This window comes from Canis lupus, chromosome X, assembly GCF_048164855.1.
Source record: "Canis lupus baileyi chromosome X, mCanLup2.hap1, whole genome shotgun sequence".
In the NCBI taxonomy this organism is placed as follows: domain Eukaryota; kingdom Metazoa; phylum Chordata; class Mammalia; order Carnivora; family Canidae; genus Canis; species Canis lupus.
The window spans coordinates 110,222,951-110,248,209 of record NC_132876.1 but is presented as its reverse complement, the minus strand read 5'-3'; the positions used below and the strand labels follow the sequence as shown (position 1 = coordinate 110,248,209).

At 38.7% G+C, this 25,259-nt stretch overlaps 1 protein-coding gene across 3 annotated transcripts in view; it reads left to right on the top strand.

The window, feature by feature from the left end:
- PPEF1 (protein phosphatase with EF-hand domain 1) overlaps positions 1-22,797 on the top strand; it is a 123,217-nt gene extending 100,420 nt beyond the window's left edge. For all 3 annotated transcript variants that reach the window (XM_072818342.1, XM_072818341.1, XM_072818340.1), the window contains 6 exons: positions 756-941; positions 2,316-2,458; positions 12,718-12,824; positions 19,799-19,962; positions 21,246-21,330; positions 22,192-22,797. In XM_072818342.1, coding sequence (XP_072674443.1) covers positions 756-941; positions 2,316-2,458; positions 12,718-12,824; positions 19,799-19,962; positions 21,246-21,330; positions 22,192-22,400 — 894 coding nt within the window. In that variant the 3' untranslated portion in view covers positions 22,401-22,797. The remainder of the gene's footprint in view (positions 1-755; positions 942-2,315; positions 2,459-12,717; positions 12,825-19,798; positions 19,963-21,245; positions 21,331-22,191) is intronic.
- The last annotated feature ends 2,462 nt before the right edge of the window (positions 22,798-25,259 follow it).

Here is a 25,259-nt window from a genome sequence, read left to right as displayed (position 1 = left end):
AAAGAAACATGATATGTGGATCAGAGTGATGAAAAATATTCTTAGAAACTTGAATCTTCAGTCTTGGGCATCATGTAGCCTGCATTTACCTCTTTCAGCCCCTAAATCCAAAATACTTATGGATATAGGAGGACACATTTTGGAAACCAGTCAGTGGCTAAATGTATTGCTGAAGCTGAGAATGTTCTTATCAATGGGACAAAAAGGGAAGGAAATGACTTAGGAAATATTCTTGGACGAACGCTTGTCTATATTTGTGGTGGGAAAAGTCTTCCTCATGCCATCTGCTCCAAGAGGACAAAAACCAGGGCCAAAGCCACAGCTGGGAGACCTACCTTATCTCTTTGAACATATTACGAACTTCTAATGTGTGTCCCTTGTGGGGAGTTGCTTTCTCCTTAGAACATGACAAAGAAGTTCTTTTAAGAGAAAACACCTTGGCAGATTCAGCAATTGTGAACCGATCATGACAAGATTTTTAAAGATAGACAAAGGCAAGGGCTTATTCTTCATGATTACAAAGTACCGCTATACTGGTTATTGAGGATGAGGCAGAGAGGGACTGCGGTGGCTGTGGGCATGACAATTATTGTGGAAAAAATTCATGGAGGAGATGAGTCTGAAACAAGTTTGAAGGAGGAACGAGAAATAGACTCTGGGATAACTTGGGTTAATATTTCTGGCAAATAAGTTGGAATCTAGAAAGACAGACTCTCACTTGTAAATAGTGGCCTAATCTGGTCTGTTGTTCAAAGGTTATCGATATTCTATGGAGTGATCCCAGAGGCAAAAGAGGCTGTTACCCAAACACAAGTCGAGGAGGGGGCTGCTACTTTGGACCTGATATTACCTCCAAGGTTCTTAATAAATACCAGTTGAAGATGCTCATTAGGTCTCATGAATGTAAGCCCGAAGGGTATGAAATCTGCCATGATGGGAAGGTAAGCTAACATTGTTGGTGACATCATCACACACATCCTGGCCCCAAGCAGTCTTTCTTCACAGGTTGTGTCTGACCCAAGGTCCATGGGAAGGTGTCTTCCCCAGGACCAAAACAGAAGGCGGTCTTTGGTAGACAGAGTTCAGGCAGGTTGTTTGAAGGGGCCTCCCTGTACCTCACCCTAAGAGATGTTTGGCTTGTTTCCCTGATCTTCCCTAATCCCAGAGATAGAAATTCTGACATGTTGCTCTAAGTACACCCACAGACAGGCTTCCTTCTGTATGAATCGAAAGGCAACTCTCCAGCACAGTGTGGTTAGGAATGTACTTGCCCTCACAGAGCACTTCAAAGGCAGCGGCGAATCCAGTTCGCTTTGACCTTTTGTGCTTTTCCTGTACAGGGCAGAGCCACACAACACACCTCCCTTCCACTCACGAGTGGGTGAGCTCTAGCGAGTCCCTGCCATGGTCAGTTCAGCTGCAGCCACTAGAATGGAGTGTGTTGTGCTCCTTCAGTGGTGTCTGATAAGGCTGGAAGAGGGCGGAGGAATGGGTTTCTTGTTCCAAGTTGTCTTGGGATGTCCCTTTTCTACCAGAGAAGAGCAATAAATAAAACAGAATACCAAATTTGTGGCATCTCTTTCTATTTCAAGACTTTCGCTTTTCTTAACTCCATTAGTTCATTTTCAGCTCATGCTAATGCTGTGAGATAGTGAAGGCAAGTATTATTTAAGGTTTCTTTGTACTAAGAAAACAGAGAAAATAGCTTGTCTGAAGCAGCAGGCTGATGAGGGCAGAGCTGGGCCCAAGCCAGGTTGCCTGTCAACAAGTGTTACCCTGCCATCTTTCACCATGGCCTCAAGGCTGGTTCCTTCCCAGCAGAGTGGTCCTGGGCCACTCTGTATTCTGGCCACCTTTTTCTGTCCCCTTAAAGGACAGGTTTTGTTCAGGGCCCCAAGCCCTCTACACCAATCAGCTTTAAGCAAAAGAAAAAGGCATACTAGACAAGTTTTATTTTGAACACTCAGATATCACAAGGAAAGAAAACAAAAGCTTTACTCGCTTGGAAAATTAGAATTTGCAAAACCAAGCATTAAGTAGAATTCGGAGATACGGAACTGAAATTGTACACAGGATTGCAAGGCTTTCCACCGCGGGGATGAGTGGGTACAAGTGAGCATTCCCAGGGACACGGACTTAAAAGCCTTGCTGCTCTCCAATGGAATCACAGAAAATCCTGTCAGACTTGGATAATTTGTATGGATTTGGGACCTTCTTTGATTTTTGCTTTTTTAGGAATTGAGCTATCTCTGCCTTTATTGAAGGACCTTTTGAGAACTAACTACGTGACCCTGGCCCTCTTTTTCTTTAATCAGGTTGTCACTGTATTTTCTGCTTCTAATTATTATGAAGAAGGCAGCAATCGAGGAGCTTACATCAAACTGTGCAGTGGTATGAACCTTCGATTTTTCCAGTACCAAGTAACTAAGGCAACGTGCTTGAGGCCTCTTTACCAAAGGTGTGTATGCTCTAAGAATTCTGAGCGCTGGTACTGGTGGCCAAGTAGAACCAGTCCAGAGTGATTAAGAGTGGCCACAAGAGGGAAGATAACTACTTACTGGTTACTCATGGGTATAAACACAGTAGGGTTAGTTTCAGACACCAAGGGGTGAATGCATTCATATTTGAATCCAAGAGGAGTAATTTTCAATTCATATGTTCTTTAAATGGGTAAAGCCATCAGTGTCCACGGGCAGCCTCTAACTGAATGTAAAGAAACGAAGGTCCCCACATCCACCCAGCCTTCCCTGTCCCCCAAACAGCCCTGTGTGCTCTTGTCTCTTGGTCTCTTTACCGAGAAGTATATGTGACAAGAGTTGAGTGTCTCTTCATGTGATGGCATCCATAGCTTATCTTCCTTTTCTCCATTTAACATGATGTTCTTGAGAAGTTTTCACTATAAAATTAATGTGTTTATTGTTTGTTTCTTTTTTAAAGATTTTATTTATTCATGAGAGACACAGAGAAAGGCAGAGACATAGGCAGAGGGAGAAGCAGGCTCCCTAAGGGGAGCCTGATGTGGGACTCCAGGACCCCAGAATCACACCTGTGCCTAAAGCAGAGGCTCAACCACCGAGCCACCCAGGTACCCCAAAGTTGACCCAATTTAAAATACACAATTCACCAATAATATATTTACAGAGTTGTGCAACCATCATCATAATCTAGTTTTTAAACGTTTTTGCCATCCTAAAAGACAACTTGAACCCATTGGCAGTCACTCACCAGTCACCTCCTCCTAGCATACAATATAGTGATTGAACAATTCCAAACATCAATCCTGTGCTCATGGCAAGTACATTCCTTAAACGCCATCACCTATTTAATCCATCCCCCCCATCCCTCCCCTCTGGCAACCATCAGTTTGTTCTCTGTAGTTAAGGGTCTATTTCTTGGTTTGCCTCTCCCTCTTTCCTTTGCTCATTTGTTTTGTTCCTTAAATTTCACATAGGAGTGAAATCATAGAGTATTTGTCTTTCTATGACTGACTTACCTCACTTAGCATTGTGCTCTCTAGTTCCATCCATGTCACTGCAAATGGCAAGATTTCATTCTTTTTTAGGACTGGGTAATTGTGCATTGTGTATATATACCACTATTCTTTATCCATTCACTAGTCGGTGGACACTTGTGTTGCTCCTGTATCTTGGCCATTGTAAATAATGCTGCTATAAACTAGGGGTGCTTGTATACCTTGGAATTAGTGTTCTTGTATTCTTTGGATAGGTACCTGGTAGTGTGATGGGTGAATTATAAGGTATTTCTATTTTTAACTTTTTGAGGAACCTCCATACTGTTTTCCACAGTGGCTGCACCAGTTTGCACTCCCACCAATGGTGCACGAGGGTTCCTTTTTCTCCGCATCTTTGCCAACGCTTATTGTTTCTTGTGTTGTTGATTTTAGCCATTCTGATAGGTGTGAGCTGATATCTCATTGTGGTTTTGATTTGCATTTCCCTGATGATGAGTGATGTTGAACATCATCTGGATGTCTTCTTTGGAGAAATGTCTGTTCTTGTCTTCTGCCCATTTTTAAATTGGATTATTTGTTTTCTGAGTGTTTAGTTTGATAAGTTCTTTTTTTTTAAGATTTTATTTATTTATTCATGAGAGACACAGAGTGGGGGGGCGGGGCAGAGACACAGGCATAGGCAGAAGCAGGCTCCATGTAGGGAACCCGATGTGGGACTCGATCCCGGGACTCCAGGATCATGCCCTGGGCTGAAGGCAGGCACCAAACCACTGAGCCACCCAGGGATCCCCCCTTTTCAATTTTTAATTGAGTTATTACTCTTTTAATTATGGTTGTGTTAGAATTCTTTATATATCCTATATATACATCATTTATTAGATAAACGATTTACAAAAAAAAGATAAATGATTTACAGATAGTATCTCATTCTATGGGGTATCTTTTCCCTTTCTTGATGGTATTATTTGCAGCACAAAAGTTTTTAATTTTGATGAAATCCAATCTCTCTCTCTCTCTCTCTCTCTCTCTTTTGGTTGTGCTCTTGGTGTTGTATCTAAGAAGCCATTACCCAACCCAAAGATATGAGGATTTATTCCTATATTATCTTCTAAGAATTTTATAGATTAAGCACTTACATTTGAATATCCTATCCACTTTGAGTTAATTTTTGTGTATTGTGTGAGGTAGGGCTCTAACTTTATACTTTTACATGTGGCTATCCAGTTTCCCATCATCATCAGTTAGAAAGACTGTTCTTCTCCCATTTAATTGTCTTGGCACATTTGTCAAAAGTCAATTGCCCATAAAAGTATAGGTTATTTCTGGACTTTAAATTGTATTCCACTGATCTATAAGTCTATCCTAATGCAAGTAACACAGCGTCCTGATTACTATAGCTTTGTAGTAAGTTTTGAAACTAGGAAATATGAGTCAAACTTTGTTCCTATTTTTTAAGACTGTTTCAGTTATTCTGGCACCCTGGCATTTCCATATGAATTTTATTTTATTTTATTTATTTTTTTTTTAAAGATTTTATTTATTTATTCATGAGAGACACAGAGAGAAAGAGAGGCAGAGACACAGGCAGAGGGAGAAGCAGGCTCCATGCAGGGAGCTCGACATGGGACTCGATCCCGGGTCTCCAGGATCACACCTCAGGCTGCAGGCGGTGCTAAGCCGCTGAGCCACCGGGGCCACCCCCATATGAATTTTAGAATCAGTTTGTCAACTCCTACAAAAATGCCAGCTAGGATTTTGAGAGGGATTATTTTAAATCTATAGATGTATTTGGTGGCCATCGACATTTTATTTTTATTGTTAAGGTTTTAATAATTAACTTATTAATTAATTAATTTATTTCTTGGGGAGGGGAGGCAGAGGGGAAGGAGAGAGAGAATCCTAAGGAGACTCCCCACTAAGCGCAAAGCCCAACATGGGCTCAGTCTAACGACCTTGAGATCATGACCCTGAGATCATGACCTGAGCCAAAAACAAGAGTCAGACACTTAACAGATTGACCCACACAGGTACCCCTGGCTATTGCTATTTTAACAATATTAGGTCTTTGAGTCTGTGAACGTAGAATATTGCTCCATTATTTACAGCTTTAATTTCCTTGAACAAAGTTTTGGTTTTTCAGTGTAAAAATCTTGGATTTCTTTTGTTAAATTCATTTCTAAGCATTTTATTCTTTTTGGTGCTGTAGTAAGTAGAATTGCTTTCTTTTTTTTTAAATTTTTTTTAATGTTTTAAAATTTATTTATGATAGTCACAGAGAGAGAGAGAGAGAGAGAGAGAGAGGCAGAGACACAGGCAGAGGGAGAAGCAGGCTCCATGCACCGGGAGCCCAATGCGGGATTCAATCCCGGGTCTCCAGGATCGCGCCCTGGGCCAAAGGCAGGCGCCAAACCTCTGTGCCACCCAGGGATCCCTAGAATTGCTTTCTTAATTTACATTTTTGGATTGTTCATTTCTAGGTACAGAAGTACAATTGATTTTTGTATGTTCAATCTTGATTAACTTGTTTACTAGTTCTAATAGTTTTTAGTAGATTCCTTGGGATTTTTATATACAAGATCATATGATTTCTGAATGAAAAATAATTTTGCTTCTTTTCCAATCTGGATGCCTTTAACTTCTTTTTCTTGCTTAATTGCCTTGGCTAGACCCTCTTAGACTAATGTTTACTAGAAGTAGTGAAAGCAGATAGCCTTGCTTTGTTCCTGATCTTAAGAGGGATACATCAGTCTTTCACCATTAAGTATATCAGCTGTGTGTTTTATGTAGATGCCCCTCATTAGGTTGAGGAACTTCTCTTCTATATCTAATTTGTTGAATGTTTTTATCTTGAAAGAGTGTTAGAGTTTGTCAAATGCTTTTTCTGCATCTATTGAGATGATCATGTGGTTTTGGTTCTTTATTAATATGGTGTATTACATTTGTTAATTTCAGATTTTTTTTAAAAGATCTTATTTATTTTTTCATGAGAGACAGAGAGAGAGAGAGAGAGAGAGAGGCAGAGATATAAGCAGAGGGAGAAGCAGGCTCCATGCAGGGAGCCCGATGCGGGACTCAATCCTGAGACTCTGGAATCATGCTCTGAGCCGAAGGCAGACACTCAACTGCTGAGCCACCCAGGTGTCCCTGTTCATTTCAGATATTAAACAAACATTGCGTTCCTGGGATAAATCCCACTTGTACATGATATATGATCCTTTTTATATATTGCTGGATGCGGTTTGCTAGTATTTTGTTGAGGATTTTCCATCTACATTCATTTTTTTTTCAAATTAAAACAAATTTCAAGGGCAGCCCCGGTGGCGCAGCAGTTCAGCGCCGCCTGCAGCCCAGGGCGTGATCTTGGAGACCCGGGATCGAGTCCCACGTCGGGCTTCCTGCATGGAGCCTGCTTCTCCCTCTGCCTGTGTCTCTGCCTCTCTCTCCCTAGCTGTGTCTCTATGAATAAATAAACAAAATCTTTAAAAAAAAATAAAAAATAAAAAAAATTTCAAGTAATCTCTATGCCCAACATGGGGCTCAAACTCATAACCCTGAGATCAAGAGTTGTGTATGCTTTACTGACTGAGCCAGCCAAACTCCCCTCCTTCTATATTCATAAGAGATGTTACAGTAATATGTAGTTGTCTTGTGATCTTTGGTTTTGGTATCAGGATAAAATACTGGCTTCATATAATAAGATGGGTATTATGCCCACCTCTTCTATTTTGGGAAGAGTTTGTGAATGATTGATATTAATTCTTCTTTAAATATTTGGTAGTCTTCACTAGTGAAACCATCTCATCCTGAGCTTTTCTTCATGAGAAGTTGTTTGATTACTTATTCCATCTTTTCATCTATTCCAAGTATGTTCAAGTTTTCTATTTCTTCTTAGTTTTGGTAGTTTGTATCTTTATGGAAATTTGTCCATTTCATCTGGATTATCTAATTTGTTGGTGTACGATTGCTTACAGTATTCCCTTTTAATCTTTTATTTCTGTGAGGTCAGTTGTGATGACCCCCTCTTTCATTCCTGATTTTAGAAATTTGAGTATTCTTTCTTTTTTTCTTAGTCTAGCTAAAGTTTTGTCAGTTTTATTGATCTTTTCAAAGAATAGATTTTTGGCTTCATCGATTTTCTCTATTGTTTTTTGTTTCTATTTAATTTACAGGCATACCTCAGAGATATTGCAGGCTCAGTTTCAGACCAGCAAATATTACAATAAAGCAAGACAAGAGAATTTTTCAGTTTCCCAGTGCATATAAAGTTATGTTTATATTATACTGTAGTCTGTTAAGTATGTAATAGCATATCTAAAAAACAATGTATATACTTTAATTTTAAAATACTCTATCACTAAAAAAAATGCTTATCATCATCTGAGCTTTTGGCCAGTCATAATCTTTCTGGTGGAGGGTGTTGCCTCAATCTTGATGGCCGCTAACTGATCAGGGTGATGGCTGGTGAAGTTTGGGGCAGCTGTGACAATTTCTTAAAATAAGACAACAATGAAATTTGCTAAATTGATTGGCTATTCCTTTTATGAATGATTTCTCTGTAGCACGCAATGCTGTTTGACAGCACTTTACCCACAGTAACTTATTTCAGAATTGGAGCCAGTCCTCTCAAACCCTGCTGCTGCTTTATCAACTAAATGTATATAGTATTTCAAACACTTTGTTGTCATTTCAATAATCTTCACAGCATCTTCACCAGGAGTAGATTTGTCTCAAGAAACTACTTTCTTTGCTTATCCATAAGAAGCAATTCATCATCCACTCAAGTATAATCATGACAGCAATGCAGTCATATCTTCAGGTTCCACTTCTAGTTCTCTTATTTCCACCACATCTGCAGTGACTTCCTTCACCAAAGTCTTGAAACCCTCAAAGTCATCCATGAGGGTTGGAATCAACTTCTTCCAAACTCCTGTTGATGTTGATATTTGACCTCTTCCCATGAATCACGAATGTTCATAATGGCATCTACAATAATGAATCCTTTCCAGAAGGTTTTCAATTTACTTTTCCCAGATCAGTCGGAGGAATCATGATCTATGGCAGCTATAGCCTTACAAAAATGTATTTCTTGGGATCCCTGGGTGGCGCAGCGGTTTAGCGCCTGCCTTTGGTCCAGGGCGTGATCCTGGAGACCCAGGATCGAATCCCACGTTGGGCTCCCGGTGCATGGAGCCTGCTTCTCCCTCTGCCTCTGTCTCTGTCTCTCTCTCTCTCTCTGTGACTATCATAAATAAATAAATAAAAAAAATTTAAAAAAAAATGTATTTCTTAAATAATAAGATTTGAAAGTCTAAATTCCAACTTGATCCATGAGCTTCAGAATGAATGTTGTGTTAGCAGTCACAAAAACATCAATCTCACTATATGTCTCCATCAGAGCTCTCAGGTGACCAAGTGCATTGTCAGTGAGCAGTCATATTTTGAAAGGAATTTTTTTTCTGAGCAGTAGGCCTCAACAATGGGCTTTAATATATTCAGTAAACCATGTTATAAATAGGTGTGCTGTCATTTAGGCTTTCTTTTTTTTTTTTTTTTTTTAGGCTTTCTTTATCCATTTATAGAGCACAGGCAGAGTGGATTAAGCATAATTCTCAAAGACCCTAGGATTTTCAGAATGGCAAATAAACATTGGCGTCAACTTAAAGTCACAGTTGCATTAGCCCCTAACAGAGTCAGTCTGTTCTTGGAAGCTTTGAAGCCAGGCACTGACTTCTCTTCCCTAGCTAGGAAAGTCCTAGATGGCATATTCTTCCAAGAGAAGGCTGTTTCATCTGCATTGAAAATCTGTTGTTTAGTGGAGTCACCTTCATTAATTATCTTAGCTAGATTTTCTGGATAACTTCCTATAGCTTCTATATCGGCACTTGCTGCTTTACCTTGAACTTTAATATCGTGGAGATGGCTTCTTTCCTTAAACCTTGTGAACTGACCTTTGCTAGTTTCAAATCTTTTTTCTGCAGCTTCCTCACCTCTTTCAATCTTCATAGAATTGAAGGGAGTTAGGACTTTGCTCTGGATTAGGCTTTGGTTTAAGAGAATATTGTGGCTGCTTTAAGCTTCTATCCAGACCACACAGACTTTCTCCATATCAGCAATAAGGCTGTCTTATTTTCTTTTTTAAAGATTTTTATTTATTTATTCATGAGAAACACACACACAGAGGCAGAGACACAGGCAGAGGGAGAAGCAGGCCCCATGTAGGGAGCCCGATGTGGGACTCGATCCCGGGACTCCAGGGCCGAAGGCAGGTGCTAAACTGCTGAGCTACCCAGGAATCACAGCTGTTTCATTTTGTTATCATTTGAGTTTATTGGAATCACACTTTTAATTATTTCCTTCAAAAATTTTTTTTTGCATTCACAACTTGACTAACTTTTTTGATACAAGAGGCTTAGTTTTCAGCCTCTCTTGGCTTCAACATGCCTTCCTCACTAAGCTTAATCATTTCTAGTTTTTTATTTAAAGTGAGGAGCACCTGGCTGCCTCAGTCAGAAGAGCATGCTACTCTTGATCTCGAGGTTGTGAGTTTGAGCTGCACATTGAGTGTAGATTACTAAAAAAATAAATAAATAAACTTAAAAAAATATAAAGGGAGAGACCTGTGACTCCTCCTCTCACTTGAACACTTAGAAGCCATTGTAGGGTTATTAATTGGTCTAATTTCTATATTGCTGTGTCTCAGAGAATAGGAAAGCTCAAGGAGAAGGAGAGAGGTGAGGGGATGGCTGGTCAATAGAGCAGTCAGAACAGATACTTATCAATTAAGTTGGCTGTGTTGTATGGGCATAGTTTGTGGCACACCAAAACAATTACAATACTAACATTAAAGATTACTGATCATAGATCACTATAACAAATAAAATAGGGCAGCCCTGGTGGTGCAGCAGTTTAGTGCTGCCTGCAGCCCAGGTTGTGATCCTGGAGATTCGAGATCGAGTCCCATGTTGGGCTCCCTGCATGGAGCCTGCTTCTCCCTCTGCCTCTCTCTTTCTCTCTCTCTCCCTCTCTCTCTTTCTCTTTCTGTCTCTCATGAATAGATAAATAAAATCTTAAAAAAAAATTAAAAAAACAAATAATATTGGAAAGGTTTGAGATATTGTATTACCAAAACATGATACAGAGACACAAAGTGAGCAAAATGCTATTTGAAAATTGGCACTGATAGACTTGCTAGATTCAGGGTTGTCACAAACTTTCAATATGTATAAATACCTGTGAAGTACAATAAAACATTTACGCCTGCAGTTTTTCTCTATTCTTTGTTCTTTCTATCCCTCTTTCGGTTTACTCTTTTTTTTTTCTAGTTTTAGAAGGCAGAGATTATATTATCGATTTGAGATAACATAGACATTTAGAGCCATAAATTTTCCTTTAAGCACTGCTTTAGTTGTGTCTCATATGTTTTGACATGTGTTTTAATCTTCATTTATCTTAAAGTATTTTCTAACTTCTCTTGTGATTTCTTCTTTGCCCCATTCTTATTTAGGATTATGTTGTTTAATTTCCTTGTATTTGTGATTTCCCCAAATTTCTTTCTGTTACTAATCTCTAATTTATTCCTTTTGTAGTCAGAAAAGATACTTTGTAGGATTTTAATCATGTTAAATCTATTGAGACATATTGTGGCCTAGCATAGGGTCTATTGTGGAGAATATTCCATATGTGCTTTAGAAAAATGTATACTCTGCTGTTGTTGGATGGAGTGCTTTATTTATAGTGCTGTTCAAGTATTTTATATCCTTACGTATTTTCTGCCTCATTGTTTTATCCATTGTTGAAAGTAGAATATTGAAGTCCCCGACTATTATTGTTGTTAAAGTGTCTATTTCTCCCTTCCGTTCTTACCATTTTTGCTTCATATAGTTTTGGGCTCTATTGTTAGGTTTGTATATGTTTATAATTGTTTTATCTTCTTGTCTGATTCTTATCATTATAAAATATCCCTCTTTATCTCTAGTAACAAATTTTGTCTTCAAGTCTATTCTGCTATTAGTAGAGCCACTCTAACTCTCTTATGTTTGATGTTTGCATAGTACATCTTTTGTTGTTGTTGTTCTTTCAAGCTCTTTGTATCTTTGAAACTAAAGCATATCTCTTGCAGAAAACATATAGTTGGGTCTCTTTGTAAAAATCCAGTCTCACAGTCCCCACTTTTTTATTTTTAAAAATCTATTCACATATGCTGTTATTATTGATATGGTTGGATTTACCTCTGCCATTTTGCTATTTTTGGGGAGGGGGTATATGACTCATAGCTACTTTGTTCCTTTCTTCCTCCTTTATTTAGAATTTATTTTGGGGGCATCTGGGTGGCCCAGGTGGCTGGACTTGACTTGGGCTCAAGTCATGGTCCCAGGATCCTGGGATTGAGCCCTGCATACTGCTCCCTGCTCAGTGAGCAGCCTGCTTCTCCATCTCCCTTTGCCCCTCCCCCTGCTTGTGCTCTCTCACTCTCTCAAATAAATAAAATCTTTTTTTTTTTTTTTTTTTTAAAGAGGGACGCCTGGGTGGCTCAGCGGTTGAGCATCTGCCTTTGGCTCAGGGCATGATCCTGGGATCTGGGATTGAGTCCCACATTGGGCTCCTTGCAGGAAGCCTGCTTCTCCCTCTGCCTGTGTCTCTGCCTCTCTCTCTCTGTGTCTCTCATGAATAAATAAATAAAATCTTAAAAAAAATAATTTATTTTTGTAAATGGTCTAAGGTAGTTTAGCATCCAGACAGATAACTATTCTAGTACTATGTTTTTAAAAAAATTGCCCTTTTCTGTTGAATTGTAATACCTTCTTTGTCATACATATTTTTCCCATATATAGTTCCCTATGTTTATGTAATTTCTATTATGTTCTGCTCATGCATCTGTCTTCTCTTGTGTCAATACCTGCTGTTTGGTTTTAGCAACTTCACAGTAAATTTTAATGTGTGTTTATAGCAAGTCCTTCTTTGTTATTCTTGTTTTCAAAATTATCTCGGATATGCTCAGACATCAATTGCTCATGTAAATCTTTGAAATCAAAAAGAGAACACCAGTGGTAATCCTTTTAAGATTTCACAATACGTGTACACACATACATACATATATAAATATTGACCACCTAGTAACATGGTATGTGTGAAATTAGGCAATCCATTTGAAGTAGAAACTGGTACGTGGTAACATAGTACATTAAAACAATACACAATGGGATGATTTATGTGTCTTTCACCTAATAATTATTTTGTTAACATAGGGTGAATACTATTGAAAGTAGTGCCATCAGGATATTAAAAGAGAGAATGATTTCACGAAAAACTGATCTCATTCATGCTTTCCAACTTCAAGACCGCAGTAAATCAGGTAATAAAATTATGTAATGCTTACCATTTCTTAACATACCAGCTTACATACAAATCAGTTTTCATTTTTTTTTATTTTACTTTCTTAGGATTTCAGTTTTCTATTTTTACTAGCAAGGAAAGATAGAGATAAAAATAAAATATAATCCATTATGTGTTTGAAAAAAGCCATATTCCTCCTTTGCAGTAAGTTTCTTTCAACTTAAAACAACAACTCTTCTATCCTGGTAGTGTCTCAGACTAGATACTCTGTAAGACCCTCCTGTTAAGAAACAGCTAGGTTCTAGAGGACACAGAATTTTAATACAGCTACCAGCCTCACAGTAAGATAAATATCTAGGAAACATTTTCTTTCCTTATGAAAGGTTTTTTGAAACCACATGTGTGAACATGGAGCAGCAAGCAAGCACAAAATGGTAGACTATCTTGAGGGCAAATGCTAATTTTGGTGCAGCACTCAATCCTGAGACTAAACCATAGGATAATAGAGAGATGGATAAACTGAATCTGAGGCTTCTACACTAAGCCTGGACCCTCAAAGTGGCTAAAGTAGGCCTGTGTTTGTAGTGCCCCCTGACTCTTGGAAAGCAAATGAAAATCCATGTTCAAAGGATGCATCCCTAATTTTGGCCACTAGTATATCCAAAGACTGAGATCACCCATGAGCTTAAAACCAAAGATCATGAAATAAACAAGGAGACTAGCTACCATGAGCAAGAGTCAACAGAAACAACAAACTACAGATTTAGTTTCCTAAAGACATCAGATATTAGAAATATTAAATACAAACAAAAACTAAGAAATATTTAAAGAAACAAAAGATGGAATTCCAGACATGAATTTGAAAATGATTTGAAAAAGAACCAAATAGATATAAAATATACTTGTTTTTAAAAAAACCATAATGAATGGGTTAAACAGAAGATTAGACACTGCTTATGAAAGAATTAGAAAGATTAAGAGTTATGGACAGTGAAATAAAGTCTAATATACATCTATTCAGGGTCCCAGGAAGAGAGAATATAAGAGAGGATATATCTGACATGATAATGGCTGAGACTTTCCAGACTGATGAGCAACTCAAATTCACAGGTAGAGAGGTACAATGTTTCTCAAACAGGATAAAAAAAATTAAACCCACACACATACACACTTGTGGAGAAACTACAGAGCACAAACAGCAAATAAAAATATCTTAAAAGCAGAGAGAAATACACACTACTACAAAGACAAAACAATTAGACTGTTATCAGACTTCTCAATAGTTGCAATAGAAGCCAGTAGACATGGGGATCCCTGGGTGGCGCAGCGGTTTGGCGCCTGCCTTTGGCCCAGGGCGCGATCCTGGAGACCCAGGATCAAATCCCACGTCGGGCTCCCGGTGCATGGAGCCTGCTTCTCCCTCTGCCTGTGTCTCTGCCTCTCTCTCTCTCTCTCTCTCTCTCTCTGTGACTATCGTAAATAAAAAAAAAAAAAAAAAAGAAGCCAGTAGATAATGGACTCATGTACAAAATATGGAAAATAACATTTAGAAAAATATATAACATGAAAACACTAACAAAACCAAAGTTGGAACTCTATTAATATTAGACAAAGTAGACTTCAAGGAAATATATATTACTAGAAATAAAAAGGGACACTTTATAATGATAAAATGTTCAGTTTGCCAATTGAATCCATTCTAAATGTGCATGTACCTATTCATATAGCCTCAAAAATATGTAAAACAAAAATGGACAGAACAAATAGAAGTAGAAAAATCTACCATCATAGTGGGAGATTTTAATACCTCCTTTAACTAAATGAATTAACTGACAAAAAGATTAGCAGATTTTTCCTAAAAAATATATATATAGAACCTTGCACCCAACGTTGCAGAATGCACATTTTTGTCAAGCACAAATGGAATACTTACAAAAGTTGACTATAAACTGGAACAGAAAGCAAATCTCAACAAATTTTGTATTGGAAACATACAGAATACATTTTCTGTCAGAGTGAATTGACAGAAGGTAGCCAGAAAGTTCCCTGGGGCTTGGAAATGACCAATACGCTTCTAAATAACCCTTAGATTGAAGGAGAAATAACAGTGGAAATTAGAATTCTGCAACTGAATGATAACGAAAATGCAACATATCAAAACTTGTAACATGCAAGTTAGAGAAGCACTGAACATGCATATATTTTAAATTTTAAAAGATGAAACTATAATCAACAAAGTAAAAAAATAAAGGTTTTTTATTAAAGAAACTGGTAAAGTTTTATAAAACTGGTAAGGAGACAGAGAAAGAAAACTAATGCCAGAATTGAAAGGGGAAATGTTACTACAGACTTTACAGATATTAAAAAGCTCATAAGATATATTATAGAAACTCTTATGCTAATAATTGACACTTTAGATTAAATGACAAATTCCTAAAATATGTACACACACATATGCACACTAAAACCGACACGAAAAGAAAATATGAACAATCCTATAGCTGTTGAAGAAAATGGATCTGAAATTTTGAAAATTTCCACAAAGAAAACTTAGTTCAGATAGCTCCATTAGCCACTACAATATGCGTTTAAGAATAAAATCAGTATTACAAAACTCTTCAGAGAATGGAAATAGAAAGAACATTTCCAAGATTATTTTAGGAGGTCAGCATAACCTTGGTACCAAAATCTAGCAAGAACATTATGGAAAAGAAAAGTTTAAGGCTAATCTCACACATAAATTTAGATGAAAAAGCTCCTAAATGAAATATTAGCAAAAGGTTAACATATCACAACCAAGTTTGGTTTATTCTAGAAATGTTAGGAATTCTAGGCTGTTTTGACATTCAGAAACCAATCAGTGTAATTCACTGCTTTGACAAAATTAAAGAAGTCATGATTCTCTCAAAATAAGAAAAATTTGTTGGATTTATTTTACCTTGGTTTCATGGTTTTAGAAAATACTTAGAAAACTAAAAATAGAAGCAAATTTCCTTAATTTCATAAAGGAAATCTTACCAAAGCCTATAGAAAATAGCACACTTGATGGAGTAATGAACCTTTTCTTTGGGATGCCTGGGTGACTCAGTGGTTGAGGTCTGCCTTCAGCCCAGGGCGTGATCCTGGAGTCCCAGGATCGAGTCCCACATCAGGGTCCCTGCATGGAGCCCACCTCTCTCTCTGCCTATGTCTCTGCCTCTCTGTCTGCCTCTCATGAATAAATAAATATAATCTTTTTTTTAAAATAAGAAACCTTTTCTTCTAAGATTGAGAATGAGAGAAAGATGCTGAATAATTCCTATCCCCCAGTGTGTCTACATCCTAATCCCTAGAATCTGCAAATGTTACCTCATATGGCTAAAGGAATTTTGCAGATGTGATTAAAATAATGATTTTGACCTAGGGAGACTATCCTGCATTATCTAGGTGGAATTGATATAATCACAATGGTCCTTATAAGAGGGATGTAGGAGGAGTCAGAGTCAGAAGAGAAGGTGATATGATGATGGAAGCAATATAGAAATGATACACCCTGAAAACGGAGGAAGGTACCCCAAGCCAAAGAATATAGGCAGCCTTTAGAAGCTGAAAAGGGGAAGAAATTGGATCCTCCTATTAGTTTCCCAAAGGAACCTGCCCTGCTGACAATTTGACTTAGCCCAGCAAAAACAGATTTTGGACTTCTAATCTCCAGAACTGTAATAAATTTGTGTTATTTTTAAGCCAAGGGTAATTTGTTACAGCAGCAATAGGAAACTAATACAGGTGTCCACTCTCAAGATTGTTCAACACTGTACTAGGGATGCTAGCTATTGCAATAAGGCAAGTTAAATAAGATAAGAATTAGAAAGGAAGAAATAAAATATTACTATGTGTAGACAACATAATTGAGTATATAGAAAACCAAAATAAAGATACAAAAAAAATTAGAATTAATAAGTGAATTTAACAAGTTGTAGAATGAAATGGATTGCATTTCTACATATTAGTGAATCTGTTAGAGCCTATTTGGGAGACAGAAACCACAGCAATAATTTGAATTGGGAAATTTATCTTTTTTTTAAGATTTTATTTATTTATTCATGAGAGACACAGAGAGAGAGAGAGGCAGAGACACAGGCAGAGGGAGAAGCAGGCTCCCTGCAGGGAGCCCGACGTGGGACTCAATCCCAGGTCTCCAGGATCACACCCTGGGCGAAAGGTGGCTCTAAACCGCTGAGCCACCCGGGCTCCCAAATAGGGAAATTTAATATACAGAATTATTAACTAGTAAAATGTGATTAAATTACTAAAATGGCTAAAAGAGAACTCTAAAGAAACTGTAGGGAACAGCTACTATCTCTAAGGCTGAGAGAGTATATGCAAAGAAGGAAAAAACTTGAAAGAATCCCCTACTCCCACCAAGGCTAAGATTCAGACCTCACTGGAGAGAGAGTGACAGTGGGCCACTAGATGGGGTGAAAGTTCACTAAGATGCTCATGTCAAAGCTAGTCTATAGCTGGTAGGCCAGAACTGAAGAGGATGGAGCTACCCACTGGGATGCCAGCAAAACCCATTCTGGGCAGTGTACCATTGTGTCTCCCACACATTCCTGGCAAGGAAGCCATTCACTGTGGTGTCAGTGAAGTCGACTAGAGAGTGGGTGCCAATGCATTTCCCACACACCTCTGGCAACCATGCTGTGCTGTAAAAGCAAGAAGGAAAGCATACCAGCAGTATTTCTTCTGCCAAGTGTTGGAGCATTCTTCCTGTACCCTCTACTGACATTATACCAGCTGCCAAAAAAGAAATATTTACAGGGTTCAGTTCCAGTATCACAAAATAGGGCAAAGAAGGGTAGATTTGGAACTGAGTAGGAGTAACTGATAATTGGGATAGCTAGGAATTAACTTTTAGATAATGAAAATCTTAAAAGACATCATTCACAGCAGATAATCAAGTGCTGAGGAAGGAACCTAATGATTGATGTATGAGATTTCTAAAATATTATTAAGAGAAATTAAAAAGGACTCAAATAAATGGGTAGATATTACTGTGTTCAAGGGCTAAAGTTGTCAAGATATAAATTCTCTTAAAATTGAGCTATAGGTTCATTGCACCAAAATGTCATGTACAGAAATGTTCTTAGCAATACTGTTTGTAATAGCCCCAGACTGGGGATAACCTAATGTCCATCAACAGTAGAATGGATATATAAATTGAGTGTATTCACATCATGGAATACTATACACCAATGACAATGAAGATGCTAAAACTGAATGGAACAACATGGCTGACTCTCATGAACTTAGTATTGAGCAAAAGAAGCCAGTCTCCCTCCAAATACATACTTGGTGATTCTACTTACACATAGATCAAAACAGACAAAAGGTAAATTATCATGTTAGAAATCAAGGTAGCAGCTCTCCTCAGGAAAGTGGGAGGTGGTATGAATATTGGCAATATTCTATTTCTTTTTTTTAAAACTTTGAGTTTTTATTTAAATTCCAGTTAATATACATTGTAATATTAGTTTCAGATGTACAATATAGTGTTTCAACGCTTCCACGCATCACCTGGTGCTCATTGTGACAAGTCCACTCCTTAATCCCCATCACCTGTTTAACCCTATCCTCCCACCCTTCTCCTCTGGTAACCATCAGTGTGTTCTCTAGAGTTAAGAATCTGTTTCTTGGTTTGCCCCTTTGCTCGTTTGTTTTGTTTCTTAAATTTCGCATGAGTGAAATCATATGGTATTTGGCAGTGTTCTAGTTCTTGCCCTTGCTGGTGGCTACATAGAATTCCCTTTGTGATAATTCACTGAGCTCTGTATTTTTTTTTTTTTTTGAGCTCTGTATTTGTTTTGTGAACTTCTCTGTATGTATTAAACCTTAATTTTAAAAGAAGAATTATGGCTAAGAGACACATGAAAAGATGCTCAACACCACTCATCATCAGGGAAATGTAAATCAAAACCACAATGATCTATCACCTCATCCCTGTCAAGATGGCTAAAGTCAACAGCACAAGAAACAATAGGTGTTGGCAAGGATGTGGAGAAAAAGGAACCCTCGTGCACCATTCGTGGGAATGCAAACTGGTGCAGCCACTGTGGAAAACAGTAGGGAGGTTCCTCAAAAAGTTAAAAATATAAATATCTTATAATCCAGCAATCACACTACTGGGTACCTACCCAAGGAATACAAGAACACTAATTCAAAGGGATACAAGCACCCCTAGTTTATAGCAGCATTATTTACAATGGCCGAGATACAGAAGCAACACAAGTGTCCACCGACTAGTGAATGGATAAAGAATAGTGGTATATATATACAACGTACTATTACCCACCCATAAGAAAAAATGAAATCTGGGGCACCTGCATGGCTCAGTGGTTGAGCTTCAGCCTTTGGCTCAGGTCATGATCTTGGGGCCCTGGGTTGGAGTCCTACATCGGGCTCCCTGCAGGGAGCCTGCTTCTCCCTCTGCCTGTGTCTCTGCCTCTCTCTCTCTCTGTGTCTCTCATGAATAAATAAATAAAATCTTTAAAAGAAAAAAAAGAATGAAATCTTGCCATTTGCAGTGACATGAATGAACTAGAGAGTACTATGCTAAGTCAGAGAAAGACAAATATCGTATGATTTCACTCCTATGTGAAATTTAAGAAACAAAACAAGCAAAGGGAAAAAATGGGAGAAAGACAAATCAAGAAAGAGGCCCTTAACTCTAGAGAACAAACTGAAGATTACTGGGGGGTGGGGGGGTGGGGGGTGATGGGTGAAGCCTGTGATGGTAACTAAGCAGCGCACTGGTCATGATGAGCACCAGATGATGTATGGAAGTGTGGAATTACTAAATTATACACCAGAGCTGTGGTGCCTGGTGGGACAAATCACAAACGGAAACAAGATGCACCCAGGCCTCAAAATCGCAGGCTGCTCACTGGCTCTGCCAAGTAGGTTGCATTTCTTTATCAAATTATTAACCAATGATATGGGCTTTGTTGTTGTTAGGAAAACTTCCGATGGGCCAGTGGGCTTTTTCCATGGAGAACGTTTTGGGACTGAACTTACCATGGAGATCCCTGAGTCCACATCTGGTAACCACAGACAAAAGTGGAAATATCAACTACATGTCCAGCTTCGAGGATATCCACATTCAGAAACCTGTGAAAGAGGCAAGTGAAACGTAGCCCCAGCTAAAATCTGGCTGGAGTGATGGGGCACCTGGGTGGCTCAGTCGGTTAAGCATTGGACTCTTGGTTTCAGCTCAGGTCGGTGGGATCAAGCCCCACACTGAGCTCCTCACTCAGTAAGGACTCTGAAATTCTCTCTCTCCCTCTGCTGCTCCCCAGCCCTCATCCAGTTGTGTATGTGCTCTCTCTCTCTCTTAAAAAACAAACAAAACAAAACAAAAGTGGCTGGAGCAAAACACCCTTAAGAAGATCTATTAGAAGAGCTTAGTCCTTTGAAAAGTTGAGAAGTGGGAATCAACTAATGGATGGGTGGAACAGTTTTGGGAAAGGCCTGAGGGGGCTGTCCCAGGTACATTGTGATCCACTCGGGGAAATTGTGCCTTCTAAGGATAGGCAAAATGGAAAAAGGAGGAAAAGCTGCAAGCAAATCCATGTCAAATATATGATTTTTATCTGACATGCTGTCCAACAGAAGGGCAGATATGACTTCCATTCTTTTATACTACTCTCCCCTTAACATACTCAACAGAGTCCCTATTAAACTGTAAGGGTATAGACTTGCTGACATGACATTTTATGCCTTAAAGATTTATAGAATTTAGACTGTCCTTTTAAAATGGTAATACCCCAGGGAGAGTTACCAGCTACCTCCCCCCCCCCCCATACTTATTAGTTAACAACCCTTTGGCAATTAGTTCTAACACAGGGCTGGAAGGGAGCTGATGGGAACCAAGAGTGGGGTGATTGTTTGCAGGGGAGATGAGAAGGTAAGAGAAGAAAAGGAAAGTTCAGTAGGAGAGTAAAATATCCACACGAAAGAGGCTTTTGGCTTGACTTAAAAGGCAGTTTACCATGGTTACCAAATTCATAGGCCTTGGCTTCAGGCAGCTGACAGTCAGATCCCATTTACTAGTTATGTGAACCTTGGGAGACTTATTTTACCTCTCTGTTTTCTAATCTGTAGAATGGCCATAATAATAGTTCTGTTCTTTGAGGCTCTGGTTGAGGACTGAATAGAATGACCCATTGAAAACTCTCAGCACAGAGCCCACACTCAGGTGTTCTCAGTAAATGTTGGCTGTTCTTGTTCGCCCCCTTCTGATGGGCTGATGGGCTTGGGCCCTGTTCCCTGTCGAACGCAGTTTGCACTTGCTTTCTAAATCACCAATGTTGAATTGGTAATAATGTTTTGCATCTGTTACATTTACTAAAATTGACCTGTGTTATTAATTCTCTCTTTAACACTGAGAACATCTTTATTTTAGGCTCAATCGACTCTAATTGAAACTCTGTACAGATACCGATCTGACCTGCAAATCATCTTTAACATCATTGACTCTGATCACTCAGGTAAATACGCTTTGATTAGTAGAAGTAGAAAACAAAGGCTAATCTGTTTCTCGGAAAGCAGAACTGTTTTTATCTGTTGCATTCTTCGTCCAAACTTGATTTAACTCAGTGGGAGGAATAAACTCATGTTTAATATTATTATTATTTTACTTTGTCCACAAAATGTATTCAAGACCTTCTGGGTCCTATAGGCCTCTGTATCTATGAGACAAGAACAGGAGCTTTTATAAGTCACCAGTACAGATGAAAAGATCATTTCCTGGCCATTTAAACATAGTGGTTACTCCTGGCAATAAAAAATCATTCTTGGACTTCTGATTCTGTTCTTGGGACTCAGGGTCGTGAAAACTCATTTTTGCTTGGCTTTGAGGCACAATTACTTATTTTCAAACTCTAAAAAAAAATTGGATAATCCCTAACTGCAGAGATCATTGAACACCAAAAAGTCAATAATCCAAATATGAAAGTAAACCATTGCCTATAAAACTTGACAGAGCCATTATTTGCAATCCTCTTATTGAGGGCGAGGGTATCTTCTCCCTCTACTTTGATGTCCCTTCCCTTAGATTTTAGATCTTGTCATTTCTATCCCACCAGAGTCCCACAGACCACAGTCTGCCCCCATCCCTTCGGTGTATACTCATTCCAGTTTGGAATAATCTCAGGATCACTTGGTAGTTGAAAGTGACATATTGTTTTTTATACTGACAGTCTGACTTTTCTATTTCCTTCGGTGTCTTGATGGTGGGGCATGTGAGTGAGCTTTTCATTGGGACTATTCAATCACTACAGCTTCCCCACCCCTCCATTAGGTGGGTCTTAAAACTACACCACTCACAGCCTTCTTCTATATTCACTTAGGCCTGATTTCCATGGAAGAATTTCGTGCCATGTGGAAACTCTTCAATAGTCACTACAGCATTCATATTGATGACTTTCAAATTGATGACCTCGCCGAAAGAATGGACTTAAACAAAGATGGAAGCATTGACTTTAATGAGTTTCTAAAGGCTTTCTATGTAGTACATAAATTGGATAATGTGAACAAATCAGATAGCAAACTTGCTTAACAAGAATTAGTTTTCCCTCCTGTTGGGCCCAAATAACTGATGCCATCTTTTCCACAACCCTTGTAATTCATAATCAGTAGTAAAGTAGACCCCCATTCATGCCACGAGCAGATGTATATAGCATGGGTTTTCGAAGTCCCCAGGAAGCTGTAATTGATAAGACTAGCTTAAATGCCAGCTGATAGGATTTGGCTCCAGTGTTAGGACTCACACTTTGCCGGGTAGAAACTGGTTTGAGCCTACTGTTGGCCTCTTGGACAAGGAGACCAGAGCAATTTGGAAATGTGTTGAGAGGAACCCACAGAGCACCAGTGAAAAGTGTAACATATGTGAGTGACTCAGGGATGGGAGGAGGAATACCAAACTATTAATGGAATAAAATATTTCCATCTTTAAACGGAATCTTCTTTGGAGACCGCAAACTGGTGATTCTCAATCGTGGGGGAACCTCCCTTGAGGGTTGGGGGCCATATCAGATCCTTAGGGGAAGCTGTGGGAGTGTATTGTTTGATAAAACCTATTTTTTTCTTGTCTGTTGGAGATACAAAGTGAATACAATTCAGATTAAGCCCTACAGTTAATATGGTTTGACACTTTCATTGGTGAGATGGGGCCTTGGTAATGCATACATTGTGCAATTTATTCTGCTATTCTGATTGCATATCAAACATAATAGATTTCTCTTTAAAGGCAAGTATGTGTTTCATTTTTTTCCTAATTTTGAGAACCTCAAAATCTATCAATATGCCAGGTTAGATATCCTACAACTCTGCCTGGAACACACACCAGGAATAATGGATAAAATATAACAAATATCTTTTTTAAATACACATCTGAGCTGGCAAGAAAGTAAAAGAAACCCCTAGAGGGCGAGGAAAAAAGAGCATAATGAAAACCGTAGCAATACTAATGATGGACAGGATAGACTTTGAGGCAAAAAATGTTAGGGATAAAAGGGGGTCATTACTGAATGTTAAGAGGAATGATTCACCAGGAAGATAGAAGAATTATAAATGTATATGCATCTAATAACAGAACCTTAAAACTTATAATGCAAAAATTGACACAACTACTAGGAGAAATTGATACAGGGAGATTTTTAATGTACCCATGTCAGGAATTGACTGTATATAATAAAATAGTGTATAGACTTTTGGACAACCAAATTAATCCACCTAATTGTGTGTGTGTGTACTCTGGAATCACACATTTAGAGAATACACATTGTTTTCAAGCACACACGGAACATTTATAAAAATTGATCATGTATTAGACCTCAAGACATATCTCAAATACCAAGCAACCAAAGATACTACATTCTCTGATCATAATGCAATTGAACTAGAAACAACATAAGAAGATAACCATATTAATGAGTGAAAAGGGCTATAACTGTAGTTCTACCAGAAATTGCTAAAAATAGTTTACAAGAATACTGTGAGCTACCATTTTTAAAAATAGGTGAATGGACTATTTCCTAGAGAAAAATGTAATTTACTAAAGCTAACTCGAGAACAAGAGGAGGTTCTGAAGAGACATAGCCGTTAAAGACTGTGATGGCTTTGCAATGTGACAATTTGGCTAGGCTGAACTGCATTTCTCAGAATTCCCATTCTTGTATGTTTCTGGTTAAGGTAGGTAGCCAGGGAGATCCTTGAGTGATTGGGAAGGCAAAGGCAAGTAGCGGCTAGAGTGTAGCTCGCACACACTGTTGCTGAACTGTTGAGTCACTTTGTTGGCCTGAAGTGGCCTGCAATTGCTCTAAGTTCCCCCTGGATCCTCTGTCAGCTTCTTTGATTCCTGAGCCAGGTATGTGTTAGCTCCTTACCTTCTGCAGTATGACCCCATCACCAACGTCAGAGACGGTTAAGAATGGACTCAGTCTTCAGTCAGTTCCCATGGGGTGCCACCTTGTGCTTGTAGGTCTGAACCAGCTTTGCATCTTCCCCTCCTCCTGACTACCTGCCCAGTGGACTTCAATCTCCAACACCAGGTAGGGCGTCCACAGAGCCTGCTTAACCAGCCCCCATGTTTATATAAGCCCCTTCTACTGGTGTGTGTGTGTGTGTGTGTGTGTGTGTGTGTGTATCTCCCCGATTTACACAGAAGTTCATACTGAGAGTGGTTCCCAAAAGAACAGAATCTTGATGAGTGCTCTGAATGTGGACAACCTGATGTATGAAGAGCTTCTGCCCCATTATCTCATGTGAAATCCACCAATAATCTCAGGATAGTGGTTTTAAGAAATGTCCAATCACTGGCCATCAAGGATGAATCTTTATTTTTTTGCTTCCTGAATATTATTTGGTTATTTATTCTTGGGGTTCTTTTTATTTTATTTATTTATTTATTTTCTTGGGGTTCTTTTTAAAAGATTTTATTTATTTATTTATTCCTAAGAGACACAGAGAGAGAGGGAGGCAGAGACACAAGCAGAAGGAGAAGCAGACTCCATGCAGGGAGCCTGATGCAGGACTCGATCCTGGGACTCCAGGATCATGCCCTGGGCCCAAGGCAGGTGCCAAACCACTGAGCCACCCAGGGATCCCCTATTTTTAAGTTTTTATGTTAATTCCAGTTAGTTAACATATAGTGTTATCTTAGTTTCAGGTGGACAGATAGTAATGCAGGTTTTAAGTTTCATTCTGACACATATTTTTAAGCAAAAGTCTTTTTTTTTTTTAGTTTAGTTTTTGTTTCCTAATTATAAACTTAACTGCAATCCAGCTAGACTTGAAAGGGAATAAGGAAAATATGGAACCCATAGAGCTTCAGCGGATGCACAAAGATTATAGGATATTTTTAGCAGATAGGGGTGAAGGGGTACCCTCTTGAGCTACAGAAGGAAGGGTCTGGTAG